The sequence below is a fragment of the Coenobita brevimanus genome, chromosome 100 (assembly GCF_032717465.1).
Source record: "Coenobita brevimanus isolate Jiangsu-jjx chromosome 100, ASM3271746v2, whole genome shotgun sequence".
NCBI classification, from domain to species: Eukaryota; Metazoa; Arthropoda; class Malacostraca; order Decapoda; family Coenobitidae; genus Coenobita; species Coenobita brevimanus.
In genome coordinates, this window is record NC_137053.1 from 61,647,780 (window position 1) to 61,660,643 (window position 12,864).

Consider the following 12,864-nt stretch of genomic DNA (forward strand, 5'->3'; position numbering starts at 1 on the left):
ACACTCCTTAATGAAGAGCATAATTAGCACTATAATTAACTTACTAATTAACATACGATTCCTCCATAATTAACACACTCACCAACACAGGGTCATCATCATCATCAAACACCCACACACCACACAACACTAAAACACCACACCAAACCCCTACACCACCACGTAACACCACACCACACCAAACCACAACACCAAAACACCACACCACATCACCACACCACACCAAAACACCACACCACACCAAAACACCACACCACACCACACCACATCTCACCACAGCATCTCTCCCTGAATTAGAGCATAACTGGCGCTGTGAATCACCTGGCAATCAATCTAACACACTCTAGTAATTAACACATTCCTCTTGTGTTGTGAGTACCCGCATAATATCTGATGACTCACCAAGACAGTCACCACCACATCACCACTACATCACCATCATCACATCACCCCAGCACCACATCACACCACCACCACATCACACCACCATCACAACACACCACATCACACACCCACCATATCACAACACATCACCACCACATCACACATCACAGCACACCAGATCACCACCAGCGTCATACTTATTCATACTTTACACCACACTTCGCCACACCACACATTCCTCCTCCACGAACCACCACTTCAGTACGATGATGCATTACCCATTACATTCTAACTCATCATACCTACCACTATATTCAGCTTAGAAATTCCTAGATAAATTAGTTACAGTCTTCATTAACCCCTTCACTACGAGAGGTGTCCCCCAAGCCCAGTTAAACCATGTATCAGCAAAAACAGAGATAAATAAATAAATAAAATAAGAATATAGTAAAATGAATAAAAATAAAAATAAATAAATAAATATATAAATACAAATAAATGAAAGGGATGGCTAAGTATCTGAGTGAAAGAAATGAAGGTTAATTACAGCAGACATCCCTCTCAGGTGCCCAATATCACCTTCACTGCCCAGCTGTGGTGTGGTGTGGTGTGGTGTGGTGTGGTGGTATTAGTGGGTCATTAAGTGGCTACGCAGTGGTTCATGACGCAGACCCAAAGGGGATTCTCTCTCTCTCTCTCTCTCGCTCTCTCTCTCTCTCTCATATGCATTCCCACCAGCTGTAGCTTATTTATTATCACCCCTTCCCCCCCTCTCTCCCTATTTACACACACACACACACACACACACACACACACACACACACACACACATACATATCTAAACATACATACATACACACACACACACACACACACACACACACACAGCAAGCGAGGTCATGGAAGACAAGAAGGACGCTCATGACCTAAGAAGCTTGTTTCTAAGCGGCCGTCTAGTACCGGATGTTGGTGAGATATCCTGTGTGTGTGTGTGTGTGTGTGTGTGTGTGTGTGTGTGTGTGTGTGTGTGTGTGTGTGTGTGTGTGTGTGTGTGTGTGTGTGTGTGTGTGTGTGTGTGTGTGTGTGTGTGTGTGTGTGTGTGTGTGTGTGTTTGTGTGTGTATCAGTGACGCACACGACCCCTCACGTGTATTACACATGACACACGTGTGCACTAAATAACACATGACACTGATGGTGATTGACACACGACACCTCCAGGCGGGTAGGGGAGGGGGGAGAGAGGGGAAAAGAGGGGAGGGAATGGGGAGGGGAAAGAAAGGTGAGGGAGGAAAAAAAAGAGGAGGGAGGAAAAGAGCGGGAGGAAGGAAAAGAAGGGGAGGGAAGGAGGGGGAAGTTGAGGAGGGAAGGGAAAGAAGGGGAGGAGGGAAGATGGGAGGAGGTAGAGAAAGCTGGGAGGAGGGAGGGAAAGATGAGAAGTGGGGGGAGATGAAAGGAGGGAGTGAAAAAGGAGGGGAAGGGATGGGAGAGGAAGGATGATAAGGGGAGGAAGGAGAGAGAGAGAAAGTAGGGCAGAGGGGAAAAAAGGAGGGGGAGGGGGAGGGAGGAGAAAGAACACTGAGGGATTCGACGAAAGAAGGGAGGGGGGGAGTGCGAGGGAAAGAGGAAGAGGGACACTGGGTGGAAGAGGGATGGGGGAGGAAGAGAGGGAGGGGAGAGGAAGGGAGGAGGGGGAGGAAGGAAGGGAAGAGGAAGGGGGGAGGGGAAAGGGAGGAAAAGGGGGGAGGGGAAAGGGAGGAAAAGGAGGGAGTGCTAGGAAGAGTGAAAAGGGAAGAGGGAGGATGGGTGAAAGAGGGATGGGGAGGAAGGGAGGGAGGGGAGAGGAAGGGAGGGTGGGGGAGGGGAGGGGGAAGGGAGTGCGATACAGGGAGTACAAAAACATAATCCCAATCTTGAAAATAAATATCTTTCTAATAAATAACTTTTGCACATGACGGTATAATCAATCTACCTTACATTCACCTTGAGAGAGAGAGAGAGAGAGAGAGAGAGAGAGAGAGAGAGAGAGAGAGAGAGCTAATATCACACATTGGCTAGAGTTTCCGTTCTTGATAAATATTGTGTTTCTATGTAGTTCATCTCTCTCTCTCTCTCTCTCTCTCTCTCTCTCTCTCTCATGTGTTCCCACCAGCAGTATTTATTATTCTCTCCCTCTCTCTTTCACACACACACACACACACACACACACACACACACACACACACACACACACACAATCATTAGCTTCTCATACGCACTTAATTCTCGACGAAAATACATAAACACGTACACACAATCTCTCTCTCTCTCTCTCTCTCTCTCTCTCTCTCTCTCTCTCTCTCTCTCACACACACACACACACACACACACACACACACACACACACACACATGTACGTGGGGTGGTGATGACAGCCCTGAGTGATGACATACACAGCCAGAGATTAGTCTGGGACTTGTTGATGTTAGTGTGTGTGTGTGTGTGTGTGTGTGTGTGTGTGTGTGTGTGTGTGTGAGCGTGTGTGTGTACGTTTAATCTTTCTCTACCTGCACACTTTCTTTAATTCCTCACCCTCTATCTCAAGGAAAACTTTCAAAATAACATACGTAACTTTACTAACTTTGAATATAACTTTGAACATTTGAGTTACCTTGATAATTCTGAATATAACACTGAATATCACCTGAGTTTCTTTGATAGCTCTGAATATAACTTTGAATACTACCTACAAAGAGCTTTAACATCTGAGAGAGAGAGAGAGAGAGAGAGAGAGAGAGAGAGAGAGAGAGAGAGAGAGAGAGAGAGAGAGAGAGAGAGAGAGAGAGAGAGAGACGCTTTCCCACGTGAAGTCCATGACAAGCCAGCAAAATACCCCCGCTAATATCAATACACCAGTCCGGTATGAGGCAGCCCTAGCATGTATTCAGTATGGACGGTGGGTGTTAGTGCCGAAGTGGTGACATGTGAAGGTGTGTGGTACGTAGGAGGACTACTAGGTCTCAGGGAACGGGCTCTGAAGTCTATGCCCAGAACCAGACAGAAAAAAAAAATAAAATATAGACCAAGTTAGTGTAAAATGAGTATGATTATGGGAGGAAAATTCTCTCTCTCCTCTCTCTCTCTCAAAGAAGAAGAAGAAGAAGAAGAAATAGAAGAAGAAGAAGAAGAAAGAAAAAGAAGAAGAAGAAGAAGAAAGAAGAAGAAGAAAAGAAGAAGGAGGAGGAGGAGGAGGGTATGGAGGAGGAGGGTATGGAGGAGGAGGAGGAGGAGGAGGAGGAGAAAAATAATAATAAAAAGATTAAGATTAAGGCAATGAAGGTGTACAGATGTTCCCCCATATTTCTAGCTTCTCCTCCAATAAATCTAAACTTACGACAGAAATTGATCGTAAGTGTGTGAACCCCAAGACCGCCATCGCGTAAGTAGGATCGTAAGTATAAACCCCTTCAGAGCGAGGACGTGTTTACTAGTTTCGTGTTGCCGTCTCGGAAGTAACTTATTCTGCTTAGGGGAGTAAAGGGGTTAGTGAAGGCTGGATCAAACCCTGGAATTGCAATGATGATGATGATGATGATGATGATAGTGGTGGTGGTGGTGGTGGTGGTGGTGGTAGTAGTAGTAGTAGTAGTAGTAGTAGTAGTAGTAGTAGTAGTAGTAGTAGTAGTAGTAGTAGTCGTCGTCGTCGTCGTCGTCGTCGTAATTGTGGTAGTAGTAGTAGTTGTAGTAGTAGTAGTAGTAGTAGTAGTAATAATAATAATAATAATAATAATAATAATAATAATAATAATAATAATAATAATAACAACAACAATAACTGAAATAGAAATAATGGTGATGATATTACTACCACTGCTACTACTGCTACTACTACTACTACTACTACTACTACTAATAATAATAATACATCACCGCACCAAACACGCTAAAACACAGCAAATTATGAAGCCAAACATTTTATTTAACGAGTTTTTCTTTCTGACGTCACTCTTGGCACTGAAATTAGTTCCCATGTTGATTCTGACACCTCGCCAAAACGTACCCTTATGTGTGTGTGTGTGTGTGTGTGTGTGTGTGTGTGTGTGTGTGTGTGTGGCTTCTCCGGATTGATATATTAGGCAGAATTAATGGCATTTTTAAATATGGCCGATGAAAAAATGACTCCAAGTTACATTAAAAAAAAAAGAAGCAAAAACGCATACAGTATTAAAAAAAAAAGATGAAAAACATGAAGGGAATATAATACACGGTTATAAATTCAAAAAATGTGATATAGACGAAAAGAATGACCTAAAAAATAATATAAAACTTAAGTAAATGAAGTCAATACGAAAAATAGCCTTGAAAAAAAAAAATGGAATAATATTTACAGTAGTTACCCTTTTAGTCTGATTTTTTTTTCCCCCCCTCCCTCTAAACTGAAGAAAATGATGATGGTGGTGGTGCTGCTGGTGGTGGTGTAAAATGATGATGATGATGATGATGATGATGGTTGTGGTGGTGGTGTAAAATGATGATGATGATGATGATGGTTGTGGTGGTGTAATTTGATAATGATGGTGGTGGTGGTGGTAGTGTAAAACGATGATGATGATGATGATGATGATGGTGGTGGTGGTGGTGATGTAAAATGATGGTGATGGTGGTGATGGTGTAAAATGATGTGGTGAGGTAAAATGATAATGATAGTGGTGGTGTAAAATGATGGTGATGACGATGATGATGATAATGATGATGATGATGGTGGCGGTGCTGATGGTGTAAAATAATGATGATGATGATGATGATGATGCTGGTGGTGGTGATGATGTAAAATGATAATAATGATGGTGATGGTGGTGGTGTAAAATGATAATGATGATAATGATAATAATGATGATGATGATGATAACTAGTAAAGAAGTTTGAAATATCTCCATTAAAATCCTTTCCTAGCTGCGTAAAGTTAACTAAAATCCTCGTGAGGTACCAAAATAATAACTATAAATAAAAGAAAATAAATAAATAAATGAATAAATGACCTTGGGCTCAAAGGTTAATGTATCCTGTGGTGAGGTTTGATGGGATGTGTGTGTGTGTGTGTGTGTGTGTGTGTGTGTGTGTGTGTGTGTGAGAGAGAGAGAGAGAGAGAGAGAGAGAGAGAGAGAAACAACGCGACACACACACACACACACAGATATCATGTGTTATCTCCTTCACACTGATAACCTCCTACCCCCACACCCTCTTATCGCTCCTTACACCACACGTGCTCTCACCCCCTCACCCTGTCACCATCACTCTATCACCGTCATGAGCTGTGTTATATTTTGAAGACTAGGCTAGTGACTTTTTTTTTTTTGAGGGGGCGGGGGACAGGATAATGGATAAATTTGTGTGATACGCGGAGTCTGTAACGCTGTAATGGTAACAAAAACTTGCCTCAGATATATTCCTGTATGCCTCTGTAACAAGTAAATTATTTGTAACGCTTGGAGGGTACTGCAGCGCTGTAACATGAAGCACATCGGGGTCAAGGGATGTTACATGTTCCGTACCGTATTACTGTGTTTACGTCTGTGGTCTCCAGCCTCCACTTACCCTCCTCCTACGGTCCACCATCCGTCTTTCGGGGGATAGAAAATTTACCGAGGCCCCCCCCTTTTTACAGAAGATAAACAGAGGAAGGAAAAAACAAATTAAATAATAAAAACATCCATACACAAGATTACAGGTGTCCCCCACTCATTAAAAAACAATAATAATATGTAACAGTCGTACCTGAATTGCTATAACCGGGCAGGGGAGCCGCTTGGTTATGATGGTGCCACCGCATGAAGGCGCCCCTCCCCCATCACCTTTATAAATTACCGTAGTCAGCAAATTACCCTCTATACCTATTTAATTGCCGGATTCTCACCTGGGCAATGTTTTCTCAGGTGTCCCGGAATGTTTAAGAGTTCTGCATACGTGGGAGATTTTTTTTCTTTTCTTTCGTTCTTATTTATTTATTTATTTTTATTTTCTGTACCAAAGAGGGATGAAGTAAAAATCTAGGGAGTAAAGAGGCATATGAAAGAGAGGGGGGGGGTGTAAGTTGGAGGGAGGGCAGCGAAATGGCAGGGGACAGGGCGACATGGAGGCGTGAGAGAGGGGGTGTAAGTTGGGGGGGGGCACTGCAAAATGGAAGGGGACAAGGCGACATGGAGGCGATTTGTTTGTGGCCACCCTTAACGGGATGAAGACGGCTGGCTATAGAGAGAGAGACAGATTGGATATATATTGTAACAAAAAGAGAAAGAGAGAGAGAGAGAGAGAGAGAGAGAGAGAGAGAGAGAGAGAGAGAGAGAGAGAGAGAGAGAGAGAGAGAGAGAGAGAGAGAAATCTGGCCCTGCTTCAGTTACTTGCATCCCAGATTTCACAATGTAGGGTGACAGATGGTTAGGGTGGACAGGTGGTTAGGGTGAGGACAGATGGTTAGGGTGGACAGGTGGTTAGGGTGAGGACAGGTGGTTAGGGTGAGGACAGGTGGTTAGGGTGAGGACAGGTGGTTAGGGTGGACAGGTGGTTAGGGTGAGGACAGATGGTTAGGGTGGACAGGTGGTTAGGGTGAGGACAGGTGGTTAGGGTGGACAGGTGGTTAGGGTGAGGACAGGTGGTTAGGGTGGACAGGTGGTTAGGGTCAGGACAGATGGTTAGGGTGGACAGGTGGTTAGGGTGAGGACAGGTGGTTTCCGGAGGGGTTGGGTAGGGGATGCGTGGAATCTGTGTTTGATTGTAGGGGAGATAATAGAGAAGGCAGGTGGGGAGAGGGGAGATAGCGGAGAAGGTAGGTGGGGAGCGGGGAGAGAGATTTGTGGTATTTGGTGAGCAGGGGTGACAGATATTTGGAATAAGTAAGTGAGGAAGAGAGAGAGATATTTGGAGAGAGTAAGTGAGGAAGAGAGATATTTGGAAAGAGTAAGTGAGCAAGAGTGAGAGATATTTGGAATGTGTGAGAAAGAGTGAGATATTTGGAAACAGTAAGTGAGGAAGAGAGAGAAATGGAAAGAGTAAGTGAGAAAGTGTGAGATATTTTTGAAAAGAGTGAGGAAGTGAGATATTTGGAAAGTGAGAAAGCGAGATATATTTGGAAAGAGTAAGTGAGAAAAGGGTGAGAGATATTTGGAAAGAGTAAGAGGTAACTGGAAAGAGTAAGCGAGAAAGAGTGAGGAATATTTAGAAGGAGTAAGAGAGAAAAAGTGAAAAGTGTTTGGAAAAAGTAAGTGAGAAAAGTGAGAGATATCTGGGAAGAGTAAGTGAGGAAGAGAGATATTTGGAAAGAGCAGGTGAGCAATAAGAAGTTTTTGGGTGGAGGGAACGGGGATGCAAAAGTTTGATTTGGATAGGATTTACTTGTCAGAACTGAAGAAATTACACAACATTTATCTTTAATGTGGAAAATTTACCCATCCAACCCCTGAATGTGATGTAATGTAACGTTATGTAATGTAATGTAATGTTTTCTAATGTAGAGTAATCTAGCCTTAAACCTAACCTAACCTATTCTAGCCTACTTAATCAGAATTCCCACTGGAGACCAAATTGAAATCCACCTACTCTATGGCAGTCCGGAAGCTGCCCAAAACACACACACACACACACACACACACACACACACACACAAACACACACACACACACACACACACAAGCATACATACAGACGCAGGTGACTTTTTTTTTTTTTTAAGGAGTCCACCCTTCTCGGCTCGGATGAGGGTCAAGCAAGACTGGGGAGTTGATTTGACTAGTAACCAAGGAGACTCATTCCTTCCTCATCACTGAGGCTAGCTGAATTTAACGCCACCACGGCTTAATAATCAAGTACCTAGTGGTAGTAGGCTAGTCCAGTTCCCTCGAATGAAAACAAAGTTATAATAATAATAATAATAATAATAATAATAATAATAATAATGGGGAGGAGGAGGAGGAGGAGATGATGAAGAACTTACAGATGCACAATTAGTCAAAAGAGTACATACAGTATACATAAACTACAGTCAGATGCTAAAGTTTGGATTAGGTTTCGCTTTTTCTACTTCTTCTTTCCCTTTGCTGAGTATTCCTGAGCTGTTGGTGCTTTGCTGTTTCCCTGGCTGCCCATAGATGAGGCTCTCCGATAGGGTGCATTAGAGAGGATGAGGAGGACGATGAAGGTGGTTGTGGTGATGATAATGGTGATGATGATGATGACGAACTGCACAACACATACCTGCAGGTGTCGCTGAGGGCAACGGTGGTATCCGAGTCTCCGTAGGTCGTGTCGTCGGCAGCGCACATCAGGCTGGAGAAGGCGGCGTGGGCGGTGGGTGGGGAGGGCGGGGAAAGGGGTGGGGGTAGAGGGTGATTTTCTCCTCCCCCAGTACCACTTCTCCACCTCCCCTGACCTCCCAGACCCACGTATTCGCAGCTGGACTCACTCTGGCTACGGTGCTCCAACCCGCAGTATACTTCGAAGGGGGGAAGCTCCACTAGATTCCGGCCACCCGGATTCGAAGCGTGCTTGTCCGAAGTTCGAGACGGTTCGTTCGCGCTTGATTTTCTGGCGCTCGGTTTGATTTTACTGGCTATGCTTCTCAGGTTCCTTTTAACCTTATTATCTCTACCAATCATCTCACTCTGGTCACCCGCTTCACCCACTAAGCCGCTATTTTTGGTTTCCCCGCCATTTTCCAGGCTTATATCGCAGAACTCGTCACTCCAGGGGCGCGATGTGGTTGAGATAAGAACCATCGTACCGGCGGACTCAGATTCCTTTCGGCGGGCGGATTTGGTTGCCCTTCGCGGTCTCGGGACGAAGAAGGTGTCGTCTGAGTCGGAGTGGTGGTGATGATCGGTGTAGCTGTGTGGCGGCGGTACCCTGACTGACTCCATACCGGCGGACACATGCGGGTACAGGCTGGCTCAGGTGGCAGGTGTTCTAGCTCCCCCCCTCACCCTCCACACAGCCTCCTTGCTCCACCTTCCACTCCCTCCACCCCTCCCTACCCCCGGATGTGGGGAACTCACGTCTCACACATCTACCAGCCTGAATAACATTATCAATGGTTTTTCTCTCCAGTGTACAATGACTTTTTTTCTTTAGTAGTAGTAGTATTACCGAACTTTTCACTATTCACACGGCACTACGAGCAACAGTAGGTTTTCAAGAACATATAGTACTTCGAAATCACACTTACAGTTCAACGGTTTTTGAAGGGAATCAAATTCAGAGTATTTCAACCAAAAATAAACATTTGGTTCCTCCACACTAGAAATGTTCTTTAAACCACGCATATATATCAACAATTTTCAGTACCGGTAACTAAGCTAATCATATTCAGGTCATCTTCCACAAAGTTCACATCACCCTCTTCCACGTTTCAGATTCAGAGTATATCTTCCATCATTCACAACGGTTTTCCACGATTCGGGATAAAAAACTAAGAACTACTCCCACACTTTTAAAATCACGTAGCAGCAGGGGACTTCAGCACTTTTCAAGATCACGACAGAACAGAGAAGTCGATGCAAAGAGCGGTGTGAAATTAGGAAGCGAAAAATGGTGATGCTGCGATAAGTTAGCTGCGGCGAACACATTATTCCGGGATATACACCACCACCGCCTGATTACACCCGTACACAGATGTTGGCGCCACTCACCGAGCATTGCGAGATATGCCAACTTCCTCCATCATTACCAACACTCCATAGAATCATCGCGAAGAAATTTATTGCTTCAGTGGATCCATACGTAACTAAAGAACAAGGAACACACATGTAGGTTATGCCAGAGTGAGTTTGGTTATGAAAGAACGAGTTTGGGGGAAAGTTTGTGAGGTAGTAGAATTAGAATCACATTATTACCAACACTTCCATCCTCGCGAGTGAAAAATGGCTACAGTAAATACGTAGCAGGGTAAACAACAAGAATCACATATGTAGGTCGTTTTAGAGTGAGTCTGGCAGCGAGAGGAGCGAGGGGAACGAGTATGGGAACGAATGAGAGTACCACGTTCCCTGACACAGGTTAAGGAGCGAGTATGGTGTCTTATAACCTTCTAGCCTCAGCAGATCCTCACCAGGCTAAGCAAACACAAGGCATTCACTTTTGTTGTTCCCGGGTAGGTCCGGTGGCGAGTTTAGGAGCGAGTTTAGGAGCGAGATTGCCACGTTCCGTCATGCTGAGAAGGGGAGAATACGGCCTCTGTAGATCACTTTCACTAAAAAAAACACGGCTCTCTGGTGCGTCGTTACAGGGTGAGTTTGGGAGCGAGTGAAAGAGTGCCACGTTCCGCCATGCAGGTTTGGTGCGAGTAAGGCGAGTGAGTCATGCTGCAGGGTGGCTAGCTGCTGCTCTCACTCACTAGCTCGCAACTCCACACCGATGCCAACATTCTGGGGAATTTTGATAAGACGCTACTGCCAGTGTTTCGTTGTGAGAAACTTCACAGCACGTCTTCCTCTGCGATTTATTCATTTATTCCAATTGGTTCTTATTCTCCGTGTTGCCCTAAGAGCTGTAACCGACGAGAAGCCCGTTTGATCCCATCCTTTTAAACACCTTCATTTGTTACTGATGTCTTTTAAATGAGGAAACTGTACCACTTTTTCTTTAGCATTTTTTATTTTTTCCTTTTTGCGTGGGTCCCCTCCTCCCCTTGATAACGCTGAAACACTCACGATCCCCTCCTTACCCTGAATCTCTCTCAACACACACACACACACACACACACGCAAACTACGCTGGCCGACATAAAACATAACATTGGTCATCCACAACAGAAAGATCAAATATTCACGACTCAAGTCATCTCAAATGCGCCACAACCCAACTGAACCCTTAATAACACATTTCTGGCAGGGCACCCCTCCCCTACTGTATTATCAACCTCTAAACTCCTACTCATTATAATCATTTCATTACAAGGGTGTCATTTTTGCTACCACCATTACATTTTACTCACCTTGATTTAGGGAAGATTTTTGCAAGTGGAGGGATTAATAAGGAGTAAACATGAAACATCTCTCCTGAGCTACATGAAATATTTTGGTGGTAGCAAGAATACAGCATGGCACAAAATATGTAATCGGATTGGAGGGGTTAATTTCCTTTCGGAGTCTAGTGTGTTTGTGTACCAAGGGAAGTACCATAATCCAGAAAACTCATGAATTACTAAATAAAAGGCTCTACAGATGCTTTTGACTCTCAGGCTCCTATGACTCTCTTAACTGAATTTTAATTACCTAGCATCAGCTATCTTGATGTCAAGGTTAATGAGGACCCTATAAAATTCTCAGATATCTATAACTCACTCTCAATTAAATAAACCTGTTTGGCATTAACTAAAATAATAAACTACACAAGACACAAGCATGAGTTACTCGTCAGCATAATTCAGTGGTGCAGTTCTTTTATGTTACCCAGCAATAGGGCTGACATTCAATTCTGTGGTGGTATAACTGGGCTCAAATTAGCTTACCATGACTGATGCAGCCACAGTGGGAGAAAGCCATTCATTCACTATTAGAGGTTGCCACAAGTCACTGAGGAGTCATCCAGTTAAAGTAGCAGCTGATCTGGTTTACGCTGCAGCTGATTCACCCAGCATGACAGCAACTCACTTAGATATCACAGACACAACAGATAAAGGCTCAGTCACAGCATAAAACAAACATGGAAGCTTAATACAGTACCTTTAGTCTATTAACATTTTTTTTACAGTATTGCACTCTTGCAGTCTCCAGATGCTTATATTCTCCTCAGGATAGACTTGTGAACTGGAAGGATTAAATACAGCCTTTGTTAAACCCTTTGTTGGTTCTTGTTGTTGTTGATGCTGCCCTTCTGTGATCCACCATCCTCCTTTTGGGGAACAGAAATGAAGTTGAGGGACATTTCTATAACCAGGCAGCTTATATGATGAAAGGCATCCCCATCCAGCTACAGCCCTTGATTACTAAGGGGTACTCTCTTCTACTCAGGAAAACTGTTTAACAGAACTGAAGCAAGACTGAAATCAAAATGATGTCACAATGCTACAGGAGTTAAATGAGTACATCATCATCATCATCATCACCCGACCTCCTTTCCCACCCTAGGGGAGGGTGAGGATGAATACACACACCACATGTTACACCTCTGGAACAAATCAAACAAGTCATGATGGACAGCAATGTAAGATTATGAGCTGCAAATAATAAAAGAACCCACCTTAACATACAAACACACTTTTTCTCTCTTTTAGGAAGAGGCATTTCAACCACCTCTTCAGCACTACAGTAATATTATTTGTCCTTACTCCTTAGACACCAGACAACTGATACAGGTTGAACCTCAATTTAAAGGGACTGGATTTGGCAACCTCTGGGATTTAACAATACTTTTTGACAAATATACTTAATGACAACATCTGGGTTAATGGCATTTCTGATGGAAGTGCATGTATAGGAAGTGAAGGGGTTATTGCTGTGCATAACAGCAT

The 12,864-nt window shown here is 43.9% G+C and overlaps 1 protein-coding gene across 1 annotated transcript in view; it reads right to left on the bottom strand.

Moving 5' to 3' along the window:
- LOC145414678 (uncharacterized) overlaps window positions 1-9,274 on the bottom strand; it is a 200,080-nt gene extending 190,806 nt beyond the window's left edge. The window contains exon 1 of the mRNA XM_080284196.1: window positions 8,613-9,274. Within this exon, the coding sequence (XP_080140322.1) occupies window positions 8,613-9,274 (662 nt within the window). The remainder of the gene's footprint in view (window positions 1-8,612) is intronic.
- Window positions 9,275-12,864: the final 3,590 nt, after the last annotated feature.